The following is a 26,382-nucleotide window of genomic DNA, read 5'->3' as shown; positions in this document are numbered from 1 at the left end:
GCCAGTCAGTGTAAGCCATGTTAAATTGTCACTTAGGTGCAATTTAACCACTTTCCACTTCAATCTTTCTAACACAGGGAGAGGGCCTACAGCCTAATCTGTTGATCTGCTGGCTTTTGATACTCAGATGGAAGGCTCTTTAAAAAGGTGAAGTGCAGAAAGTTATTCAAAGCAAGACAGAATTTCAGCAGCACTCTCTTGAGAACTCACAGAAGTTGCTTGGCAGCTTTTCCTATGTAATGACAATGATTCTACCTTCCAGGGGAGACCTTCAGAGAAATACAGTCAGTTTGCAAAACAATGCCATTACTTTTGAAAGTAACACTCTCCCAGCATGCTGTCTTTGGAGATCATTATCTGTAGGACATGTGCTAGCATTTTAAAATGTGACTGATGTAGGTATGCTACCTGGTGCTTCGTGCTTACAGCATGCAATATTTAAAAGTACAGGTGCTTCCTAATACAACTGAAGCAAGGTTTTGGCAAATGCACTTTATTCTGTCACTGCTGCAGCATTTTTAGGAATACTGATTTCAATACACAAATATCCTGGTGCATCACTAGTATGTTGAACCCGGGCATTAAAACTTGAATACTCTTCCAGTCTGTATTCCTCAATTCCTGTATTAACTATTTAATTTGGTGAAAGGCGCTCAGCATTGGTTTGATTTGTTTTAATACTGATTTCCTGAAGACGAGAATCACAGTATTAATGATAGAATCACAGAATTATTTGGGTTGGAAGGGATCTTAAAGATCATCTCACCCTGTCAAGGGACACCTTCCACTAAACCAGGTTGCCACAAGTCCCATCAAACTTGGCCTCAAACACTTCCAGAGATGAGGCATTCACAACTTCTCTGGGCAACCAGTTCCAGCACCTCACCACCCTCACAGTAAAGAATTTCTTCCTACTAAACCTACTCTCTTTCAGTTTAAAGCCATTCCCTCTTGTGCCATCACTACATGCCCTTGCTAACAGTCCCTCTCCAGCTCTCTTGTCAGCTCCCTTTTGCTTACTGGAAGGCCACTATTAGGTCACCCTGGACCCTTCTCCAGACTGAAAAACCCCAACTTTCTCAGCCTTTCCTCACAGGAGAGGTAATCTTTAGATAAAAGAAAAATGTGTATGATTAGATCAAAACCTACTGATCATATTCTTTATTTTTTAAAAAGTACTTAAAAGTAGCTATGTTAAAAAAAATCCAAATGAAGCATACAAAAGCATTGCCTACTGCCATCCCTGATTAATGGTGACTTGCAACAGTAATGCAGAGAAAGCACAGACACTTCTTAACATCACAGTGAATCCACATGAACAAACATAATCTAAACAGCCAAAATACAGTCTGTTCTAACCCGGATTTTACTAATCTGAACTGGGTAGCCTAAAAGCAGAATTGACACTGTTCTTCAATTTTCTTTGATAAATTTCCCAAATTACCATCTTTAGTTCCACACTGGTTTAAGTGTTTTTTCTTTTTCCCCCTCCTCCACACCATTCTGCTGGAATCTGTCTGTAGCATTCTCTTTGTATTAGATTCAATGAGAGAGGAGTATCAACTCAACATTGAAAAGATCACTTTCTACAGCTCAATAACCATTCCAGCTGCCTCCAACCAAACACATACCCGTGTTCTGTGCTAAGACAGCAGGACAGCTGCAGCTGCCCACAAACACCATAGTTTTCTTCCTAGCTGAAGGAAACCCTCAAAGTTACACAAAATCCATCCATCTGATAGTGCAAGAGTCTTCAGACAAGTCAACTGCACTCTGTGAGTTGTGGCTCTGGAAGCACTGAGCAAGTCTAAGGGTACAGTTTATGGATGCTTGACCTTCAACCAGTGATGAGCTTTTTTCTGACCAGTATTGTCAACGCCATTTCCACACCAAAACTGAATCTCTAACAAGCAAATAATAGTCATTAGGGACAAATAAATGTGTTAAAAGATACTTCTCATTATGTGTTGGACCCTGTGAAACTATGAACACCAGGTGTTGGATAGTAATTGGCTGGGTCATATAACGGGATTTTTTTCATAAGTACAAAACTGTATGTCTCAAAGAGAACAGGAGGTTTGTCTTAGGCCTTCCTCTTTGGAGGAATGGTTATTTTGCACCCTTAGGAGAGAATGCATTTAATTCTTCACTGAAAGCCCCTATGAAACAGCACAGTAAGACACTGATTACAAAATGCATGTTTGGCTATCAGGATTCCTCAGCTTTTCCGAACTTCAGTTCAAATCAGACCAGCTTTAGATATAAAAAAGAATAAATGCCCTTCCCATTGGTAGGATTTATACAGACCGACCATGTTTGGCTACAAACTAGAAGGCTATTTAAAACTTCCTTACCTGGAACTGGTGGAGATGAAGAGCCATTTTGTTGTTTCACATCCAACTGCAGCATAAACCCCTGACAAAATATTTACATTGCAACTTTTAGTTTTACACCCAAACCACTCACTCTTCATGTTCTGTTCAATTTCTCTCATGTGGTATTATCCAAAGTTAATAATTATTCAGACCAGGAAGCCAGAGTGAGAGACAGAAAACCTAAAAAAATTATTTGACTAAAGATCCATTGGGAAAAAAAAAAAAAAAACAACCCCTTTTTTTAGCCACTGCTGGTCAAGCTTTAGGTTTATTAGATTCTGAAGACAGACCACCAAAACCGGACCTTCAAGCACATGGCAAAGCAAAGGTGAAGAGTCCATGCATGACATGAGGGTTATTTCCAGCTGATTTCACTCCACCTAAACACAATGACAAGAGCAGTGCTGACTATACAGATGAGCTAATCTCAACATAATGTTGCAAAACTCTACACTGACAGGGGAATCCAGCAACTGTGTACAGCTGAAGTCAGACTGTTTGCACATCTCCAAAACCTTGGTCCTGTGGACCACAGTCAGCATGCTTTGAAGTGACAGAAAACAATTTGTTCACTGATAACTGTCTCCAAGCTAATAATTTTCAAGGCTCACTTAGAGGATACATCTTAGAGAATAAACAGTATTTTATCTTCTAAGAGATATTATGGGTACACACATAGTTGTGCCCTAAGGTTTGCATCACTCAACCACATTTTAACTTTTATTTAAGGGGAGATACAGCTATGGAGCAAATGGGCATCTTCTGCATGGTTCCAGGCTGCCAGACTCCATTAGGTGAAGCAGGTCTTAAATGTCAGCTTTTCATACACAACTGAGTGAAAAAAGCTTCACTGAACTTAGTATATCCATAATCATAGCTGACAGCCAGGAGAGGGACCCACAAAGGTGTGTAGGAATTAGGCTGCTGTCCACAGGAATCTGCACATGAATTATATTATGAGAAAAGACCTCATAATTTGCACCAGTCAGGATCTTGACTGGTGGATAATACATGCTTAAGCCTGATAAGATTAATAGACTGATGCAGTCAAAGATCAGTTTATAGCAAGCACAGATACAACTTGTGCTCCCTTGAAAATAGGCAGGGCCAGGAATGAAGCACCTGGCTCTTGGAGCATTGCACTGAGAGGTATTGTCTCCCAGCATCCACATGCAAGACTGTGTCAAGCCATTAGGACCACCAAATAACTCTCTTCTTCTATGGGGGCATGAAAAACAGATCTGAGCACTCCAAATGAAAAATTAGAGAAGATGGCAGCTTTACTTCCAGAGGCACCGTCTGCCAGAATCAAGCAGTCTTCCTCCTCACCCATTTTCTGCAAACCAGGGAACGATTTCAGAATGATCAGAAAGCTCAGCTGAGATGACCACAGACCATCTTCAGAGTATCTTCACAGACCATCTTCACAATATCTTCCCAATTCAATAGCTGAATGCAATCATTTCTAGAAAAGCTGGAGGCTGTCTGGTATTTCATTGCTAGCTGCTTTTGAAGTCTTTGCTAGCTGTGTTTCCTGCCTTTCTAAAGAAGAGGATTCCAGTTCCATGCTACCTGAGCAGGACCTCCACTGTCAGTTCTTTTTGGTCTTTACCTATATGATAGTTTTCTAAAAAATTATATGCTGTGCTCTAAAACCTAAGAGTTTTAATTTGGTTGACTGGAACTGTGAGTATTTACACTAGATTGGCAACTCTCTTCACAAAGGCACCAACTTTCAGATGACTTGGAACAAATTATATTTGCAACCCGTGCCTAAACCTGCATTGAGAACTACTGTGCTCGTGCTCTTTTTAGAGTACTTAAGGGTATTCCAAGAAGATGGGGGGCTTGACATTATCTAATGTTTGTGTTTCTTCATGGAGCCATCATAAGTTCCTAAATTACAAAACAAAACTGGAAATCATTAGAGGATGTATAATGATCTTAGCAACCAAAATGACTAGATCAAGACTTTCATAAAGAAATCTTAGGCATTTTAGGCATTCTAGACTTTTGTTTTTCAAGAAGTGCTGCATCTTCCCCATCCACACCTCCAGAGTGTCCTGTACTTTCACAGTGTCATTTAAATAAATCTGTATTTTTGGCTACAAAGTAACCAATGTATCTTTAAAGGCAAGACTCCCTTCTTACGGTGAATGAAGGGAATAAAATTAACAATGAAAAAGATGGTGACACTGGTACTCTCAGATTGCAGAATTAGTGTGAGATAGGGCTGCTGATTTTATTCTTTTGCAGAGAAGAAAGTCTCTAGGGCTGAAATCCTGGTTCTGTCAAAGCTGTGAAAATTTTACAATTCACTAGGTTTGGTTTCCCTCATTGCACTGCTTTTTATTCCTCCATGCTGTTCAATTTTTTCCTACTTCACAATTCTCCATTCATCTTTGAGCCTCTTACCCACTGGGAAAACACTCCATAGTGAGCAGGATAGGGGAGAGAAAGCTGCTGTTCAGCATGAGTGCTTGCCATCTTCTTCAGAACAGGTCGTGTTTGCTCAACCTTTCAACATCGTGTAAGGAATAAATACCCACTCATTTAACTAGCTGCTCACCTGCTCTTGCTTCTGGGGCTGCAACAGCTTGATAAGACTGAATGTACATTGAAATAACGAACCTGATAACCATGGAGGAGTTATTTATACAGCTGAGCTCTACCAAGAAAATCTGCAGGTGGGGAAAGGGACTGGCAAAACGCTGTGTTCCTCTAGGATTTTTGAGAATCCTTAAAGGTACGCACATCTACACCTGCTGGTAACTACTGCTAGTTTTGTACAGTTTTTCAGTGTAAACACCTCTTTAAAAAAAGAAATAAATCCCACAGTACTTGTATTTTATTCTGCCCCGGAGCACTCAGAAGAAACTTGTGGTGATCACAGCAAGTGTTCCAATTATCCTGCAAAAGGCCTTGGCCACCCAAAGGTAACTGTTCACCACTTGCACAAACACAGGTAAACTTTGGGTGTCAGCAGCAGTTGAACACTAATTAACCCCTCTGAGGATCTGTGCAGCAACAAACAAATAAGCTGGATTTTAGAAAGTGGAACTTGTTTAATTGAGTCCATCTTTGTAAGGTTCTAAAGAATTCAAAAATACACAAACCCCCTTACTAGGTACAGGAAGAACTACTACAGTGGGTGCAAGGATTTCAAACAAATTACTAAATCACAGAATTACAGAATCAGAATGATTTTGGTTTAAAAGGACCTTAAAGATCATCCAGTTCCAACTCCCACACCCATGGGCAGGGATGGGTGCCCATCCCTTCCACTAAACCATGTTGTTCGAGGCCACGTTGCGTGACCTTGAACAGCTGCAGGGATGGTGCATCCACAACAGCTCAGGGCAACCTCTTCCAGTGAACAGCTGCAGGGATGGTGCATCCACAATAGCTCAGGGCAACCTTTTCCAGTGCCTTATCACCCTCACAGTAAAGAATTTCTTCCTAATACCCAATCTAAACCTATTTCAGTTTAAAGCCATTACCCTTTGTCCTATCACTACCTGCCCTTGCTAACATCCTTCTACAGCTTTGCTGTAAGCCCACTTTAGGTACTGGCAGGTGCTATAAGGTCTCCCTGAAGCCTTCTCTTTTCCAGGCTGAACAACCCTAACTAATCCTGTCTTCATAAGACAGGTGTCCCAGCCCCTCTCACCATCCTCAAGGCCCTCCTCTGGACTTGCTCCAACAGCTCCATGACATTCTTATCTTGGGGTCCCAGACCTGGATGCAACACTCCAGGTGAGGTCTCAGAGGAGCTGAGTAGAAAGAGAGAATCACCACCCTTGACCTGCTGGTCACACCGATGCATTCATGTATTTATTTTGGTTTAAAATCAAGGTATTTCCCCTCTTCTCACTCCTCCTGTTAGCATAGAACAAAGCCCTACAAGGTAAGTATGTTATCAGCTAATCATCAGATTCCCTTAACGACGTATGTGCTGGGGTTAATTACTATGGTAGCATTTATTTTTCTCCTTTAAGCCAATTCAGTTCAGTGCTTTCTTTCTCTTGTTATCTTTCAGAGCATGCTCCTAGAACTATCATCCATCATGAAAAAGTAAGGACATTCTAAGGAGAAGAAACAAACTAAGGGACTGAGTACAAACTGCCTTCAGCAGAGAGATGAAAAGCAGATTTTCTGTTGTTATGTTTCCCTCTCCCACTGCTATAATGCTAAATTGATAATACAGTTTAAAAAAGCAAACACTTTATGCCTCCATTTCATGCCAATCCCAGCTGAGCTGTAGTCTGACTGCTGGTGTTACTGGGTAGCTCGCTCCACGATTCAAGATTTCTCTCACGTAGACTGAGCTGGATCTTGTCAGTGTGTGCTGCCACTGCAGAAACAGCCTTGTGTCTTTGGGGAGCGCTTTGGGATGTACAACTTGTTGTGCATGCTAGTGGTGTTCATGTCAGAAACCAGCCTGATCCACAGAACTTCAAGGTAGACTAAGACCCAAGGCACCGACAAGAAAGGAATAGTTTGATTTGAAAGTAACCTGGAAGGCTATGTGGCCTCAATCTCTCCAGACTTCAGCAGCTGATGAATAAAAAGACAGAGGAAACACTCATGGAATCTGAAAGGACAAAACATTAAAGAGAGAAAAAAACAGCTGAAGAATACCTGTGGCTTTTCTGCTTGTGCTAACGCAGTCCTCAAACTCTGATAGAGCCTTTCCATGCTAATGTAGCCTCCTCATAGCTAATGCTTTTGGATTCAAAATTGAAACTAAGTGATATCAGACAATTTATTTTAAGTGCAAAACATCTATACTTTCCAGTTTGCTGTTTGGGAAGATCATGTTGTGGTCACGAAAATCATACTTGCTTCACAGTCTCATTAATTCATGCAGAAGAACCAAAAGACAAGCAGAGCCAAAAAGAGCTCATTCCAGTTTGCTAGTACAGCCTAGCACCACAGAGTTGGCTTTCTGGGTTGTATGCAGCCCAAGGAAGCAGCTCTTCCACTGCTGTACCTGGAAAATAAAGCCTCTCTTCTGACTGTCCCTGATCTTGTTTCTGGCCACATACTTAAAGCTGCTTTTATTTACCAAGCTTATCACAGTTCACATTTGCTATCTTCTCAGCGGGGAGTGATGCTTGGAACAAGTTTGTTTGCTTTGCAGCTTTCCCTATCCATAAAAATCCTCCATGACTTGACAACTCTAAGGCAAGGCTAGCAGAAAGCGGGACTGCAGGAAAATAACTCAGGAATAAAGATTGTAGTGTTTTGGTTTCTTTCAAGAGCACATTATTTATATTCATATTCTGCCTCACTAGGAACTCACTGACAATTTGCCTGTGCATTTATTCAGTATTTTAAGGGGGAAAAAAAAGAAAAAAGAAAATAAATACTTGAAATGGTGGCCATTAAATGCCAGCAACAACTGAGGGATGGAGAAACAGATTTGCTAATACACTCTGTCTACTGCCAGGCTGTGTAGACGTGGTGGATGCATCCTCTGACAGATTTGGTGGGATGGGAAGCCTTCTTCATATATGCTCAACAGGAAGACGCTAAGGTTGGCGGCCAAGGGAACACGATCAAAGGTCTTCTGTCTGGTGATAAAAAAGCCTGGGGACCTCCCTCAGCAGCCTGACCTCCTCCCCATGCCACAGAGTGTCATCCCAGCAAGTGAGTGGGCCAGGGCAGGATAACTGGTCACGCCATTCCCCCCTCCCTGGGCTCCTCCTGCCAAGCTGCTGGGCAGGCTCCCAGCTTGCATCCGACACAAGGAGAGAGGTGGCAGATGTGGGACTCCCACAGCACAAACACCTCCCCGGTGGATCCCACGTCCTGCTTGTGGCAAATAGCATCTAAAGCTGTTGTAACTTCTTCTCTCCTTTCCGCATTTCCTGCTAATGGTCCATGGCACAAGTTTCCTCTTTCAGGAAGGAATACTACAGAGATTTTTTGGCTATGTTTTGTTTCTACACAAACCTCTCTCAGTTTCTCTCAGGTTCTCCTTAAAGGGGAAACAACCCTCAGCCTCTTCCCTTACCTTCCAACAAGTACACTGGCGCTTTAGAAGACCAAAACAAAGACTGAGCAGAACTGCCTTAAGTCATGCACTAGGGGAACGAGTATAGATACAGCTTATTTGATCTTCCAAAAAAACTTATTTCATGTTTGCAACGGAACACCCTGGGCTGTTCCTGCAGATCAAAGGTAACTTGGATCCCTGGATCAAAGACTGCTAGTGAATTAGCAGTGGGACCACGTGAGTAGAAGTCTCTTCATTAGTTCAGAGATTCACCTGGCAGAAACAACTGCTTCCAACCCACCCTCCTGTATCTCACCTGCAACCCGCGTGCTAACCGAGCCCCCCAACATCGATTTCAGAGCCACGATGAGACGACTTACAATACATAATGATATGTCTTTATTTCATCAACAGAAATGGTGTCTAGACAAAATTCAGTTAACACTAGCAATTCAAATGAATGAAAAGGGTTGGGTGGTTTTTTTTCATTTTTGTTTTTTTGCACAATACTGTATTTACAATGAGTAAATGACATTTTAAATTCATTAGTTCATAGCAATGCTTTCTTCCAAAAAGGTAAAAATTCTTAGTAACAGAGAGTAAGCATCAACAGCCACCTCATTTATTTATACAATAAAAATCACAAGAAACCACAGTCACCTAGAAAAAAAAAATAAAGACAAGCTTAAGAACTAGTACAATAAAATGATGCATTGAATTAAGTTACATTAATCGCATAGAATTTGTGTAAAAAGTATGTAGAAAAAACACCTGATGTAACCTGTTACAGTCATTGACCAGTTATGAGAGGTACAGAGGGTTATACAGGTAGATATGTGTGAAAACTGTCCATACTGTTTGACCTGGGGAGGAAGAGAAGAGGGGTTGCACCCCTTGCATACACTGATAAAACCCTGTTTTGAATATGGCCTCTGAAGTTTGTAAGGCATATATAAGAGGTGCACTTGTAACCAACTGGTTCTGGAACAAACTCTTAGGGCATCCTCACCCTCGAAATCAAAGGTGATGCTTGCAACTTGGAGTAAACAACCACGCACCGAATATCACCAAAGTGTTTAGTATCATTCCTGCTGCTCTGAGGGATCCAGAGAGCTTCAGGCAGAGCAAACGCAGCAGTGAGAACAGGACTGAAACCGTGCACATTCCTCTCGGCTACATCCCCACTGCAGGGGGCCACCGGCCTGGGCAGGGGGTGCCAGCCACAACCCCCAGCACGGGGCAGCTGCTCCCTCCTCTGCCCACATCCCAGAGCATGGGCTCCTCTGGATCAGCCCACCATCCCCTGCAGCCCCCGCCTGGCTCCCTCCAGAGATGGGGGGGTCGTTTGGGTTCGTAGCCTGGGACCATCTCTGCTTCTAAGCAATCAATGAAATCAAACACTGCCAGTTTCCATTTCTATTTTGGGATGTTAGTTTCTTTCTGCATGCCCTTAATTAGGCAAAAGGGACAACAGTGGCACTGCATGAACCACACAGTGACTTTCAGTTATGGCAAGGGCTCTGCCCACAGTCACTTAAGTTTGCACAAGAACAGGAGTCATCTAACTGGCTTTCAAGCAGTCATTTGGTTGGGATAATAAGCTTATAAAAAGATATTTTTAGCATTCCTTCCTGCCAAAAAGTGATTTTGTTTGCAAAAATGTCATTATTCATGTAATACCTTAAAATGCTCATCAATAATTGACTTCGATATAAATAATACCTATCTTGGTGGAGTGTAGGAAAATACTGTACACTTAAACTTTGCAAGTAATGCCATTAAAATTTTGAGAGTAAAGGGAATAATTATTCTACAGACCACCAACAATAGATTTTTAAATATACACACAGTATTTGAACATATGCATATACACATATATTGTATTCTACAGCATCAGACCTGATGCCTGAGTCATAAAATACTCCAGGGAGTATTATAAATATACATATATGTATTATAAACAGGAAAATACACAAACACACACTCTGACTAGAATTATAGATGTATGTATACATACATACACATATTTTATATATGGATGCAAAATTAACTTGGACTGTGTTGGCAGAAACAAAACTGAAATGAAGTCAAAATCTGTTGAGAAAATTTTTAACAGGAAAGAGAGCAGAAATTCTTTATGTTAATAGTTTGCGTTTCACTTCTGATAAAAATAAAACTGCTCCATACTTCACAGATCCCCTCCTTATGCAAAGCCGCTGCTCATACTGAGCTAAAACTTCTCAAGGAAGCCCTAAAATAGAGACTTTTAAAATGCTGTAGCCATGGGCTACAACATTCACCCAGAGGTACCTTCAAAAGCATCTCAGATCAGGGAAAGAAAAGGTGGAAGCAGCGCTCCTTGTTGCAATGGTAGAGGATGTGAAGTGGAGCAAAATGTGAGCCTGTGGAAACCTGGCAAATGTCCGCTTTGTCTCACTGCAGAATTCACTATGGGTCTCCTATTCTGCGAACGCACGCCTTGCTCTCTCTTCACCACCGCAGCAGTGGATTATAAGACACAGATGAGGATGTGGTGTTGATTCTGGAATTGCAATGCTTCACCATGCTTTCTCCTAGTAGATCAGTTTTCATTTTATTACAGGATTATAGTGATTCCAGCATGCAGATTTGTTTTATTTACTAGGCAATCATGAAGTCACATATTAAAAAAAAATTAACTATATATCTAGGCATTTTAACTTCTATTTAAGCACTCTTTAGGATACAGACATGATGAAGTGTCACACTCCAGATTAACAACCACAGTATCAGCATTAATCATTTCTCTGGCAGGAGTTAATCCACTTAGCAAAGTTACGTATCTCATTCCCACTCTGCTTTTTAAAGAGAAGTAGCAGTTAGCATACTAATCACTGTGGCTTGCTTTTGCAGCACATTTTACTTCCTTGGGAAAAAAAATAATACAGGGATTAGATCCAAAAATATAGTGCATCTTAAAAGCAGCATATACCCTTAGAAAGACATTTAATAAATTACTTGTACAATATATAAAATAATAGTTTTATACTGCAGCATCAAACTCTTGACGCCTGAGTCATCACGTTAGGAAGTCAGTGATATAAATACTGGGATCTCCTGATAATACAGCCAACATTTTTGCTTTTGTTTTGCTTGTTTTCTGTTTTGTTTTCACTCTTTTTTTTTTTTAAATTTATTTTTTCACTACCTTTTTGTTCCAGAATCAGCTTGCAATGAGCTTTAATTGTGTTCAAGGCACCCCCAGAGAACGCAGAGAAACAAACACATTATATAGTGTAGTACTCACCTGACAAAGCATAACAAGCCTAAATGAAATGAGGTTTCCTGGCAATACAAGTATAGCAATGGCAGAGGAAAAGGAGGACTAGATACAGACTGGACAGAGCTCCAAGGACTCACATGTCCATGGGAGCAGAGCAGTGCTCAGCGGGGAGATGGGGTCTCACCATGCCATTCCCAAGCAACGCCCAGCAGGAGAGATGCTGCATGTATCCTCTTTGACAAATGCAAAGAGATTCTTAAGATCACAGTGACCACTGGCCAAGCTCTTAGAATTCTGCAGTCAGATTTTTTTTTTTTTTTGGAAAAAAAAAAAAATCATCATCTTTCCAATGATGTTTTGTGGTCATTTGGTTTGACCTCGTGAGACAAGAACAGTTGGGTATGTAAACTGACGTCCAAGTCTGAAACTAGTTCTCCCAGTATCTTCCTTTAAACGTTAGCCCAGTAACTGCTTTGAAAACCACATGGTTCAAAATAGCAAAAAACCCTCAAAACAAAATAGAAACAAAAAACAACCACCACCACCACCAAAAAAACCCCACTGAAAAACCATGATACATGTAAATATAGGAAGCAATGACACAAAATCAGCCACTTCTAATGGGAAAGAATGAAATCAAACATCCAGAAAAGCTTGCAGGGGAGGGCAAGAGAGAGACGAGAGAAAGGTTGAGGAAGAGACACTTATTTGAGCAGTGGTTTTAAATATCAGTTCCCAAGGTAGAGGAAATCAAGGGACCCAGCACCAGTATGAGGCCAGGTCAAACCTAAGAGCTGCAGCGCAATGGGTTGTGTGGGTGGGTTTTTTAAACCGTTGGAATGAGGTCAAGAGTACCAGTTGCACATGAGTTGTTAGTAGAGTAAATCTTCATGTCAGGAAGCAAGTTAAAACTTGGTTTTATACTCATAAAACATTCTATCTATTCATATATATATAGGAGGTCACTTAAAAATAAAAAAGGCAACAGAAAAACATCTTTAAAATACTGTGTCAGTTGACCCTTCCCTCCCGTCCACCCCCAACCCCCCCAAGTAGCTATGACTCTATAATGTGATTCACATTTAGTTTTAAATTCTAGCTTTCACCATGGTCTCATAGAAACAAAACTTCTCTGCGAAGCACAGAACTGCTTTGCAACGTCAACGAATTCAAAGGAAAATCAAATCCCACCCCCCCACCAAAGAGCTTCTCAGTGAAGTTACCTGCAAAGGATGGTTGGGAGGGGGTTCAGATATTTTTAAGGTTAAGCTCTTTTAAAAAGAAAGGACAACTCCTCCCCCTTTTTCAACCGTGTGAACTAGGAGTTTATGGCATTTGTATATTTTTGAACATTTAAAGGTAAGGATTTTGTACAGTAATGATTAATACCTAAACATAAATATTCTCCTACATTATATACTAGTTTTCTTTGTACATGCGGGGAAAAAAAGTATTTTCAACAAACATGGCACATGCTATATGCAGTTCCTCCTCAGTAGCTTGGCTACAATTACAATAGTTTGCATGAGGAGGATAAAAGCAAGACTTGTGGCGAGTGGGCGACAGTCCATGAGCACAGTCTGAAGATGGAAGAAAGTGGAGAGAGGGAGCTGATTCCTCCTCCAGGGTTCAAGATGCTGATCTACTTGAGTGCCTCAAAAAACCACCAGCGCACACCTCTAGTGTAAACGTTAGCACAGAAGAACGCATTATCACTTAGTGCTTCTGAGAAGCTGCTTCCCCACACTTTTTTTTTTTAAACAGGTGTGAACAGCTGGTCATTTTTTTCTCAGTGAGAACAAACAATATCAGCCAATAAAGCACATGACAGTTGTCATCGATAAAGCCACATAACCTGGCACACGTAGGGCAAAGAACCACAAAATAAAAACTCAGTACACTTAGAATAGTAATAATTATTAAAAAAAGCATTAGGAGGTTGTTCTTCTGTCTACACTGTACATACAGATGTTATGCTTGGAAAGCTGCTGTCTCACACAGTCATAACATGAGTCAACATTAAGATACAAGTCCAATACAGTCACAACTAAGCCAATTCACTGAGTAGTCTCCTTTGAGACAGCGCTTTTTTAGCTGCAGTTTGTGCTGAGGGCAATGCTGCAGGATGTGAGGATCCCGGAACACAACAATTTGATGGGTAAGTGACCAAATTGGGTGTTGGCAAACGTATGTTTTGCTCTTAGAGGATACAGTGCTAGCTGGACTTCCGTAAGGAAGCCAAAGTCAACAACTAGGGGTATGATCCTGCAACTCTGCCTGTCTAGGCAGGGTCACTGACTTCACCAGATCCACCTCTGCAACTTGGATCTGGTGGGGAGAACAGGTAACGTCTGAGGACAGCTGAGGTCAGGCTCTGGGGACTAGCCGGAGCAGCAGTTGCTTCCATGAGTAAAGGATGCAGAGTGGGGCTGGAGAAAAAGCCCCCAAGTATATTGACGTGATCTCTGCTTTACTTTCTTCGTGGAACATTTGATGAATTGATCCAGTTGTCAAATACACTTTTCTCTAAAGAGTGAAATATACTTTCCCCTATAAGACTCCAAAAGCATCATTAACAGCACTTAAACTTGGTTTGTGAAACAGAAAGAAGTCTAAATATAAAAATAATTCAAGCAGATTCTCTTTACAAATTGTATAGTGAATTCAGTATTTGGCAAGACTGTTTTTACTACATAATGAGCTCCTGAGTGTTTGTCTATTAGATAAAAATTTTCTATTTCCTTTAAGCCATAAAGCAAAGAAAACCATATACTCAAGTTATTCTGAAGTCATGACTTCATTTATGAAAAGAGGTTTGACCAGAAACTCAGTGCAAGTGGCAAAGTTGACCATTACTGTACAGTATCTGCAAGAAAATAAAATAACTCCACATTGCTCAAGTGGCACAAAATGGCTGTGCCAAAAAAAATTGTCTATAATAAAATCTCAAATAAGTTTCCGACACTTTATAAATAAGTACAAATTGAATGCTATTGCTGAACTGCGAACTGAGGAAAAAATTATCGTGTAACAAGTTACCAAACTAGTTCTAGCATCAAAGACAAAAAGGAATGTTGGAACTTGTTTGTACAATAGAAATGAAAGCTTCCAGTTTGTAGGATGAGAAAATTGAGGCATGCAGGGACTCTTGCATATGGATATATATATTTTATATATATTATATATAATATGTACAGTTTAGCTATAAAACTTTGATGTGTAAAGAAGCTGTCTTCAATGAAAAATTGAACATTCAGAGGAAATTCCTGAGTTAGGGTTTTGTGACATGGGCCACTGAGAAAAAAGCTGCGGTTGGGTCCTCAGAGGTGTTATGTCCATCCCTGTTAAGATTGAAATCAACATACAAAAACAGACAGTGTTGCCACTGCTTCGTTCCCTGCCTGAGCAAGGGATAGCACCATTGTGAAGAGAACTCCTGCTTGTAGAGAGGAGGGAATACTTAAAAACAGTATTGCTGCTAAGACCACTGTAGTGTGCACCAAATACGTTCTTCTAGACAACAAATGAACACTGCCACTGGCTGACTGAAGAACACCTGACCAGGTGTAACATTAAGGTTACGAGTCACTAGGTGTAATCTTTCCTAGGTTGCTCATCTGTTGTACATTTATCAGTCATTTCCTGACAGAAGTCTACCGTGACCGTTTGGCTGCTCTGCTCTGGTGGAAGCTCTCTCTCGGGGTAAGTACCTGCGTCGGCTCCATCCAATCCCGCGCCGGCTGAACAATTTTCCGAGATGTTGTTGGGCAGCCAGGGTGCCCCCAGCTGCACTGAGCCTTGCTCTGAGCAGCACTGCATGCTCTCCCCGACGCACTGGGAGGTCACCAGGCTCTGCTCCACACCAGCTGGGGCGGGGCTGATGGTGGTGACCGGCTGTAGATCCATGGGTCTGAGAACGGGGCAGTATCGGTGGAGGGCTTGGATCTGTTCCGGGCTCTGCATGTCTCTACACACTTCTTGGGAAAGACACGAGAAGTTGTCTAGCAATTCTCCCATGCTCGCTTTCAGCTGGTTCCTTTCTGAGAGCAATTTCTCCTTCTCACACACCTGGAAAAGAAAGAAGGCATCTTAGGCTGAGGAAGGGACATCCACTGCCTGTTCACTTTGGGCACATACGCAGCAGTACTCAAGAACACCAATGTGTCACTCCTGTTTTCACATGGCCAGAGGAAAAGTCAAAGACATCAAGTATTTGACCACCATGGCCTGTGTGGACAGCAGTTTGGGAAACATCTGGAGAAAAACATTTGAACTGGAAGAGAATTCCAAGTTATTCCCACAGAACTGTTCCCTTTATAAACTAAGGCTGCCCGACAGATGATGTAAAAAAACTCTGAACAAAACATTTTGAGGGAGAAGTGGCATTTCCTACCTAATCAGCAAGAAAACAGGTTAATTCCTGAAGTGAGGATAAGCAGCTGATGTTTGGTTCACCCTTGAACTGTCAGGTTGGCCGCTTAGGCTGGGTGCACCTCCTGGAGCTCCATTACCACTGAGAGAGGTGAGTTTATTCAGAAGAGAGGATCAGAAGTGTGCTCTGTGGCCTGCACCATGGCTTGTTTTCTTATGTTCTGGTGCTTAATGGTTTGGGCTTGATCTAATACAGATATTTTTATGAACCCAGCCTAGGATATCACCTCTAAAAAACAATGTTGACTCAGTGTAGACTGACTGGGATGGTCCTGCTGCATCTCCTTCTGTCTCAGGCAGGTGGGCATACAGCTCAAAAGAGAAGAAGAGATTTTGTAGAGTACCAGAACTATTTCCAGAGCTGAGCTGGCCCCAAAAGCAGCGCAGCCACGTATATCTCACCTAGTAACACTGCTAAACCCAAGATGTCTCAGCATCTGAGGTGTGAAAGCTCCACAACTCAGATAATCCAGCTATGGGTGGTTGTTGACAGCCGATAGTATTGCCCCGGGTCCAGAGCCCACACTGGAAGCATACAGCTGTGTGAATGCGAAAGAGAGCAGTGCACATGAAAAGAACTAACTGCTAAAATATTGATAAATCTATCAAGAAAGCATAAAAATAATAAAAAAATAAACAGATGCTCAAGTACATCTTGAGATGATGAATTATGGAGGAGAATATGCTGCGAGTTTGCAGGGAAAAAAGGGAATGTGAGTGGGTAGATGAATGAGTGAGAGAAAGCAGGCAAAAAAAATTACCTATCAAACTCTGAGGATACAACCATTTCACTCACTGTCTGCTGTGAAACCATCTGTGTCAAGAAGATGGGTGACTTACAGTAACTACAGGGGGAAAAGGGGTCTTTCATAAAAAAGACCCAGCCTAGTGAAAAACCATTAAACCACAGTCTCATATAATTCATGAGACTGGAAACTGCTGATCACAAAGTGGACAGAAGATAACAAAGGAAAATAACAGTGGCCATGTGTTGTGTTTATTCTTTTCCCTGTCCCTGTCTTCTAGCTCAGGGGGCTGGGTACCCAGAGAACAACCAGTCTTACTACTGAGTAAGACTGAGGTAAAGAAGGCATTAAGTACCTCAGCCTGCTGCTCCTTCTCTGTTGCTATGTTTTTACTGCATTCAATAAAGAATGGAGATTCTCCTTGGCCTTCCTTTTGTTGCTTGTCTGTTTAAAAAAAGTTTTTTATTGTCATTTACTTCAGTAGCCTGATTAAGTTCTAGTGGGACTTTTACCCTTATAATTTTCTCCCTACATAACTTCACAATATGCTTGTAGTCCTCCCGAGTAGCTGTCCTTCCAAAGAAAATAACCTCAATTTTTCACTTGAGTTCCAGCCGAAATTCCCTGTTCAGCCAGGCTGGTCTTCTCCAGTGTCTCATATTTTGGCACATGGGATCAGCCTGCTCTTGTTCCTGCAAGATTTACTTCTTGAAGAATGCCGAACCTTTCTGGACTCCTCTGCCCTTCAGTACTGCCTCCTAAGGGATTTTCCCAACCAGTCTCCTAAACAGGCCAAAGTCTGCGTTCTGGAAGTCCAAGGTGGCAGTTCTGCTGACCCTCCTACTTAGCTCTCCAGCAACCAAAAACTCCATTATTTTGTGATCACTGTGCCCAAGAAGGCATCCAGCCATCACTTCACCCACCAGCCCCTCACTGTTTGCAAACAGGTCCAGTGGGGTGCCTTCCCTTGGCTCACTCACTGCATATTGCCACATGAATTCAAGTCCCCTTCGCTAAATAGAAATGTCAACTTTTTTTTGGGGAAGAATCCTGCACCTCAAATGGTTTTTGATTCCTCAAACTGAGCAGGGATCAAGCCCACAAGGCCACTCATATGCCTTTCATTCATTCCCCTGAGATGTGTGTTTGTGCTGGGGACAGGACTTAAAATTTTTATTTTGTCTGTCTACAGTTTACCATATCAGACAATAATGGCAATGTCAGAGGATTGCATGAAATCAATTAACTCAAACTAATTTTCAAGTGAAGGCTACAGGTATAAGGCTGAATCACCCCCTGCTGCCAGTCCAGTCCTCAGAGTGCTCCTCCTGAGTCTCTGGAGAGTGAGAGACAGGAACTCCTCCCCATCACCAGCTCAGTGCAGTGACAGGCATGTGCAGCTAAGACTGCACCTGCTTCTTCTGACAACGCTGAGGCTCCATCCACTCTTTCACTTGCTGAACCTCTGACTCACCCTGTACACACTGTGCACTATACTCAGTGCAGGAAGCAGTTGCTCACTATTTTGTTTATCTTTGTTGTGTTGTTTGTTTTGCATCAGTGGAGCACTACTCTGAACAATGTTTTGATTTTTCTTTTTTTTTCCCCCCAGGGCTTCAGCAGCACAGCATCTGAAGGCTTCACAAGCCTTGATGATTTAAGCCTCCCAACCAGCTTGTGAGGTCAGTGTCACCTCCCTGTCACAGACGGGAAGCAGACAGGCACAGGCAGAAAGTGAGTAACCCAAAGCCATGTGGCTTTCTGCCATTTGTGAGGTGGTGGTAACTCAGCTTCTTCCAACAGATCCCTGCCTCTTTCACATGATGTTTCCTACAGCTTGAGCAGAGAACAAAGCAAAATGAAGCACAACAAACCCCACCTGAGGTGTCCAAAGCATGACTGAAAGTGAGAGGAATTTTCTGAGCAGCCACTTGGCCTTGCTCCAGTCACCTCACCCCCTTACATTAAAATGTGGCGGCACTGTCTACTGTGCATTCTGCTCATCAATGTGCAAACCGACCACTGAAGTCTGGACTGGAATTGCTGTTGGTGCCCTGCAGGCTCCAGTGAGGGTGAGCTGGGCTGCGGCGAGGGCACGGGACTCACCAACTTGCGGATTTCACATTCGAGGTTCTGAATACAGTCCAGTTTCCTCTTGCGGCAGCGCTGAGCTGCAATCCGGTTCTTGCTGCGCCGGCGGACATCGTGGATGAACTCGAGCTGCTCTGAGGTTAGCTTGTGCATCTTTATCATCATCTGGAAATCATTCCTTGGAAGATCTGTGATTTGATCAACAGGAAAAGGAAGTTTCACCTAAAACAAACACAAGACAAGAGCAAAGAGTCATATTTTGCTTGCTCAATGCAAGCTGAACAACAGTGAGTGGAAGGACGATTATCTTTGCTGCCACACCCTCAATAAACAACAAACCAAGTTTTACATTGAGTAAGTTCTTCCCTTGTGGCACATTGTGGAGTTCCAGATGGTAAGGACAAGACGAGAATCGTACTTAAATCAGCAACACATACGAAGCCCAGTTAAAAATTTCATCTTTCTACAAAGCCTTAATAAATGATCTCATTGCATTAAAAGAAGGTTTTGTCCACTAAGAGACACAGCCTTTTGGAAAGAGTGAAGTACCTTGCTGCTATTATATTCAAACTAGTTTCAAGGAATGGGCTATTACCACAGCAGGAAATGTACATCTACTCAGACTGCAGGACTGAAAGTTTGATTAAGTATGTGGTTAAAAATACAACCTGACACCTCAAGTGGATGAAAAAGAATGTATTGCAATTAGGAAAGGTCACCTAATCAGCATTTCAGCTGAGCAATACACTGTGTAAGAAGAAAGGGTCAGAGGAGTGTGATGCAACATATCTATCTTGCTAAAATATATACATTTAAAAATAAACCTATATATGTTGACACTCTAATATTCTTGGAGACTAAAGAGCACTGAAATTGTATTTCTTGAAAAGGTCAGGGTTTGACTTCAAGAAGCCTAGCAATTATGCATTAAAGCAGAGAAAAACACAAAGCTCCCAGCAGTCTGAAGCAATGAACACATACTGTGTCAAAAGCTGAAGAATGGTGGATGTACTCAAAGCCTTTTAGTTTTTTTTGCCCAAAATCTATCAGCTTGCTCAAATCAAGGTAAGCATCTCCCCTTAGAAACCTTGCTTCACTTAGAGCCTCAGACTGATAACTATTAAAAAACTGATGTTCTTCAGCCAACTGTTGTATTTGGTGGTCAGACAAGAGTCAGCTGACAAAGCCGAATGAGATGCAGAGTAATTCGATCGACCCCTTCTTTTTTTGAGTCATACCCACACTGCCCAAAAGATGGCAGTAAATATTTATGTTTCTGTCCCTATTTGGTACAATCTAACCTCTGGAACAAGGAGACTATTCTGCACACAGGTTATCAAAAAGGTAAGTTGCTCCAGCCAAATGAAATATATGGGCTGAAAACATTCCTTTAATATTTAAAACATGTATTCAAATGCACTCAAATAGTGCACTTAATTATTATTTGGAAATAAAGAAAGTAACAACATGGATTATCAGTTATCTTCAGAGAGCTGAGTTATTTAAGCAGAACAGTTTGCTGAGGACACAGGTGCACCAACACACAGCAATGGCCTCTGGCATTGTCAGCTGTGGACCCTCACCAGGCACCTGAACCTGCAGTAACCAGCTCCTCACCTTGTTTAGGGGTGTTCTGGGTGTTTTCTTGCATCCTTCTAACACTGTTCTGTGCATTGCCAAGCCTGGGGTACATGAAGTTCCGTGCAAACACCTACCACATCCTTTCAGATGGTTTCATGCCCTGAATGTTCATTCATGCCCCTCTGCCTCACGTGTCCAGGCACTGCTCCATAACACACTACTTGACAAGTCAACTTAAAGCAGCAAGGAATGCCAAACGCTGCCCAAACCCTCCCAAATTCTTGCTTGTACACACAAAGGCTGACCTTAGGCACAGCGATGTGAACTACCTTGTTTACAGACTGCCAGTTAATGGCATGAAACCTGTTTGATTTCCCCTCTCGAGCCTTTGGATGGTTAATATAAACTCAGTGTCACCTGCTTTTTTCTCAAGCTTCTACCAGGGTCTGAAAATGAAAACAGCCAGTGCCTTCCTCTGAAAGACACCACAGTTTCACTGCAAAACCAGCCCTTTCATGTTCACAGTTTTTCCTTATTTTCTTAAGACCAAAATGGAAAGCAATGTTAACTTTTTTTCTCCCTACCTCTCCCTTTCAAAACATATTTACTTGCAAGGAGGAGAAGTGCTTGCAGCTGGAATGGGAATGAAAGAGAAGCAAATTAAATATGTCAGGTAGAAGTTGCTGAAAGGAAATGGAAAAATAAATAAAAAAAGATTCATTAAAAAAAAGGGATTCAAAATAAAACCATCTACACAGCAGATCAGAGACTGCTATCAGTAATCCCAGCATAATCCCACTCCTGTCACAGGCAGCACTGCACAGGATTAAAAATGTGAAAGGGAAAGTGGAAGTGAGTCAGACTCATTTCCTTCACCATTCACAGCATTTTTATTGCCTGTCTCCCTCTTAGAAATCAGCTGTCAACTGAAAAAAAAAAAATACCAACCCACCAAGCTTTTGGCACGGACACAGTGAATAACTGCACCAGGGTGTTGCTGCAGTGAGAGGCTAAAGTGTTTTACATCTGCACAGGGCAAGACTCTCAGCTGCTATTTATCATAACAGAGTGGTGAGTCATTTTGCTAGAGCCTGCAACTGTGCAGTGGGTGGGATTCATCTGACTCACCCAGAGCTGCCTGAAATGATGGGCTGGGACTACCTAGTGTCCTGCTCCCTTCAGATGGCAATGCTGCACGGCTTCTCCCTCCTTCTGGCTGCAGAAGGAGTGGATTTAAGACTCAGAAAAGATTCTGCATCTTACGGTATCTATGGGAGGTGAGAGAAACTTACCTGAGGTGTCTGAGAAAGACAGCCAATCTTTTTTAAAATATGAAACAAAACCAAAACAAGTATGCTTTCCTGTAAAGTTTTCTTTCTAATTACTATGATTTTTTGTTCAAACTATTTCAAATTAAAAATATAGGTGGGATCCCTGCTCCTTCCAGGAGTTACTCCCTCCAAAGCTAACCTTACAGAGCTCCAAAATCCTCCCTTATCAGCACAATTACTCTTTCCCTGCATTTTTACACCAGCAGAACAAGCTTGCTTTCCACCACACAACAAACAAACTAGCACCTGCTACACCACTGCAGACTCTACTGCTCCAACTCTGCCAATCCACCCAGGGGAAAAAGGAAACCTGGTTAGGATTTTGTGGCATTTCCCCCCCTTATCAGCATTAGGATGCCAGTGGAAATTTAGTGCTTTGAGAGGTTAAGTCAGAGCAGCGATGTAGGCAGACAGGGACAGCGACTGACTCAGCACATGCAAGGCCCATATATAACCAATTAATTCCTTCAAGCTTCACTAGTTAGTGCCAGCTTGGATCATATGCCAGTTACTGCTGTTCTGCCCATCTATTGTACTACTTACTGCTGCTGCTCTCCCCCCTCTCTCTTTTACCTGGAATAAAGGAAAGAACTGAGGACCTGTATTTACTCCCATTAAAATATAAAATGTTAACTCTTGGGAATGTCATTATCCTATGAGTAACCTTAGCTTCTTCATTCTTTCTTTATATCTTAATTAAGACATCATCTCACCCTAGCCAAGTGTTAGTAAAGGCAATGAACTTCCCAAGTGTCACTTTAACATTACAGTAACTTAAAGAAATATATTATCCATAAGAAAATGCAGCCATTATGTAGTGGGCATGGGAAGGTGGAACACATTGTACCAGCTGGTCAGTTACTCCAGAGCTGTAAGAACAAAACCTGCTGCCTTAGTGCCCTCAAATCCTGAAAGCCTCTGACACTCACACTTGCTGACTCCTCGGAAGGCTCTCAGGCTCCACCCGAACAATCCAGCCCAGGGGCTCAATCATGTTAATACCCTTTTCTTTAATGCAGAAATGGGTACTTGGCTTCACACCCAAGGCATTAATGTTGTGTTTTCAAGTATCTTCCTCAGCATGCGAGTCTGTCTTCCACAAACATCCAGCAAGAAATTCATTCCAGGATAGGAGCTGAGGAGTGTCCACCTGTGATAGGGGCTCAATTGTCATCAGGGTATTTCAGGCACCACTTGTGGTCCTACAGACTAGGGACCTATTCCTGTCCTGATTTCACCTGGACAGAGGCTATCTAAGGAACACAAAGGTAATGGGCTTTTGTGTAATCCCTTTGTATAAGGGATAGCCAAGATGCATTTTCTCATCCTGCTGTTTACTGGCACAGCTAAAGCCTTCAAAATACCTCCTTTTTCCAGGTGTCAACTATACAAGATGGCAGAGGACTGCAAAAGGGGAATGATGAGCCCAGGCAGTGAAGATCTACCATTGTGTCAACAAACCAGGTTCTAAATTGTCCCACTTCAGATCAGCAGGTTCCACTGCAGTGTGTTCCATCTGACACAAGACAACTGATGGCCTGTAGTGGCGTGGGGTCAACTGCAGCTTCCCATTGTGAGGGCCATGAGAGGTGTTTGGGTCAGCAAATGCTGCCTGAGAGGGCACTGCTGTGGAGGCAGCCTGGGTAACCTACTGATTTGCTACCTGCCTCACAGAAGTGGGGGACCAGGCTAATCCCACGGCTGAGTGCTTGAACCCAGTAATCAGGAGATGTGGATGGGATTCTCATCCTTTAGCCCATGATTTGGACTTGTATTCAGACCACACACTGATGGTACTTAGAATGCTGGGCTGACCTTTTCCTATTCACTGCTTGCAGTGTCCCCAGCTTCCAGCCCTTCAAAGGGCACAACAGTATGGTACTCCTGCCATTTAACAGGCTTCTCTGAGACCATGGATAGCACAGCAACACTGACAGAAGCCACAGGTGCACTTAAGAATGGAAGATCAGGCAGTGAAATGACAGGGGATAGAGTACAGTATTTCTCTGAAAGAGTTGCTTCTGCAGCTCAGCAACTGGAATCCTTCAAGAGCTCCTGCAAGGTCTTCAGAGCAGAGGATAAAATAATTGGTTATAGGGCTCCGCAAAATCATATAGTGTTTAAAAGGACCTTCTGAAATTTCAAACTCTCAGTGTTGTTGTAATCCAGAAATTCTTTGCTACCAGTATGGAGACCATTGCTCCTGAAGAGAGGAAAGAAAACAGAACTTCCATGAGGTTTATCTTACAACAGCAACGTTTGACAAGACACCATTTAAACAGACGTTGAGAAACAATTCCCAGTGCACTGCTGATGCCATCCTAGTCAAGAGAACATCTACCAGAAATCAATCTGGAGACTAATTTTTCTCATTTTCAAATTTGCAAACCTAGCAAAATCAGGAAATCTGGGGTGAATGATCATCAAATTCTGGGGAGGTATCGCATACCACAGCAAGTTAAAGCCTTCATATGTATTTTTCTCGGTTGCCCTTCTTTCCACATAACATTCTTCACTAAGCAGGAATATTAAGCAGTGAAGCAGTCTCAGACAAGGTAACTCAGCATAGTTAGAGTAGATTTCTGGTAGAGCAGCTTTGGTTTACTCCTCTTTTCTGGGGCTCTGACTTGCAGTAGCTAAGCATCAGCAGATGAACAGAGAAAGGATGGCTGCCTGTCACTTAACAGGGAGGGATTTGGACTCTTGCTGAAAGTTATTTACCTACAATATCCTCAAAGGTCTAATTGCATTAGCTTTCCCTTTATGAAAATTTCCTTTGAAAAGTAAGTCACCAATCCAGGTGGGAAATTCTTTTGAAATACACATGAGGAGACACTGAATGCAACTCTCTAGATAGTAATAGTTCTTGGAAAACTCCACCTCTTACCTCCTCTTATCCTTGTTTATTTTTTTCCTCAGAAAACTCACTTATCATATTAGACTGAGATGAGATTTCTTTTTAACTGGTTTAGTAGTATAACATATTTTACAAATTTTCTAGCAGACAAAACCTCTGAAGTACTTGCTGAAGAAAAGGAATACCAAGAAAAGTAGGTAGTGCAGAAGTTTCTGTTCCTTAAGTAGGTTAACAGATTGACAGACTACTTCCTTCTCAACAATTCATTATTTCAGGGCTTATTGTTTTGTTGTTGCTATTTTTAGCAGGATTGTCAGAACCTGCCTGTAAGCACTGAGCTGTAAGTCTTCTCTCTAATATTATATCTCGGATTGATTTTTTCACAACCTGTGGAGACCTGAGAGAACTGAGTGAAAAGAGCAACACAAACTGGTAAATATTTCTGTAAAGTCCCAATAGCTCAAGTTGCAGCCCTGTTCCTGCAGCTCTGTACCATGGGTACACCCTACACTGCACTTGCTGCTTCTGTCAGGAAGCCTTAACAAAGGGAGATCGCAGAAGAGTCTTGGTGGCTCCAGGAAGGGAAGCAATAAGCAAGGACATCCTGGAGAAGATTTACCAGTGGTATTCCAAGGACTGCCACCTCCTCTGACAGTTTTGACTGCCTTCTGCACCCACAATGAGATGGAGGCTCATCACAAGGTGGGGTCACCTTCACCCACAGGGCATCATGCTGAACCCCAGCACCCCACTTCTGGCACCAAACAACTTTGGCCATGTGCTCTGGAATGGCATCTGTCTGTGGGAAAACAGAATGCCTGAACAAAGCAGAGAGAAGCCTCTCACCTACTTCTCACACAATCAATATCCCAGCAAATGATGTTTTGTGACACTAATTCTGGCAGTGACAGCACTCTGTGAGCCAAATTAAGACCAACTAGGTCCAAATTCCAGGGGAACAAGCAGCCCTGTGAGATAACTGATAGTCAGAGTCCACCAGGCTTATTCCCATCAGGCCATCCCACCCCAATGAAAGCTGACCTGCAGCAGAACCTGCATGGCCACTCTCCAGAAGGTCAAGCATGTCACCCCCAGATATCTTATCAGGTGCTTTTTGAATAGAAGCCCAGAAAACACTGTGTGTTCTGATACGGAGGGGGAAAGGGTCCTGTCTGTGAAGTCATCAGGACAGGAAGGGCAAAGCAACAATTTCAGGAATGGAGAAAGATTCCCATGCAGCTTGCAGGGAGGTGAAGAACAGAAAGCTGTCCATTTCAGACAGCTGTGAGTCTCTTCTGCTGTTTTATTCACAGCCAAACTGCTAAAAGCAGGTAGAGCAACTTATACAAGAACTTCCTGCTGCTGTTACTTATTTTCTATTGTCTGGTTTAAGATACCTTTTACTGAGGTTTCCACAGCAGCAGATCTTGCTGGATACACACCCAAAGTCACTGCATTAATATAGTATTGTTTAATGAGGCTGCAAAGTCTGCTCTTGTATTGGTAACAACCTTCAAAAGATCAATTTTTAAACAGAATCTCTACCAAAGCACTGGTGTGATCTGTTTACCCTTGGCTTGTTCAGGATAGTGCAGTGCAACCTCACGGAGCATTAATTTCCTCACCACATTTTTAATGCCTAGTAGTCCTAAAGAAATAAAAAAAAGCCTTATCAGCAGTCCCAGGGAGGAAACTTGCTCAGCACAG

The 26,382-nt window shown here is 42.2% G+C and overlaps 1 protein-coding gene across 3 annotated transcripts in view; it reads right to left on the bottom strand.

Annotated features, from left to right (window-relative positions):
- Positions 1-8,752: 8,752 nt before the first annotated feature.
- The window catches only part of BACH2 (BTB domain and CNC homolog 2), a 143,562-nt gene continuing 125,932 nt past the window's right edge, over positions 8,753-26,382 (bottom strand). For all 3 annotated transcript variants that reach the window (XM_041412331.1, XM_041412332.1, XM_041412333.1), the window contains exons 6-7: positions 18,922-19,128; positions 8,753-15,706 (exon numbers count right to left, since the gene is read on the bottom strand). In XM_041412331.1, coding sequence (XP_041268265.1) covers positions 15,227-15,706; positions 18,922-19,128 — 687 coding nt within the window. In that variant the 3' untranslated portion in view covers positions 8,753-15,226. The remainder of the gene's footprint in view (positions 15,707-18,921; positions 19,129-26,382) is intronic.

This window comes from Onychostruthus taczanowskii, unplaced genomic scaffold, assembly GCF_017590055.1.
Source record: "Onychostruthus taczanowskii isolate IOZ18803 unplaced genomic scaffold, ASM1759005v1 scaffold39, whole genome shotgun sequence".
Taxonomy (NCBI): domain Eukaryota; kingdom Metazoa; phylum Chordata; class Aves; order Passeriformes; family Passeridae; genus Onychostruthus; species Onychostruthus taczanowskii.
This window is presented reverse-complemented; position numbering and strand designations above follow the sequence as displayed.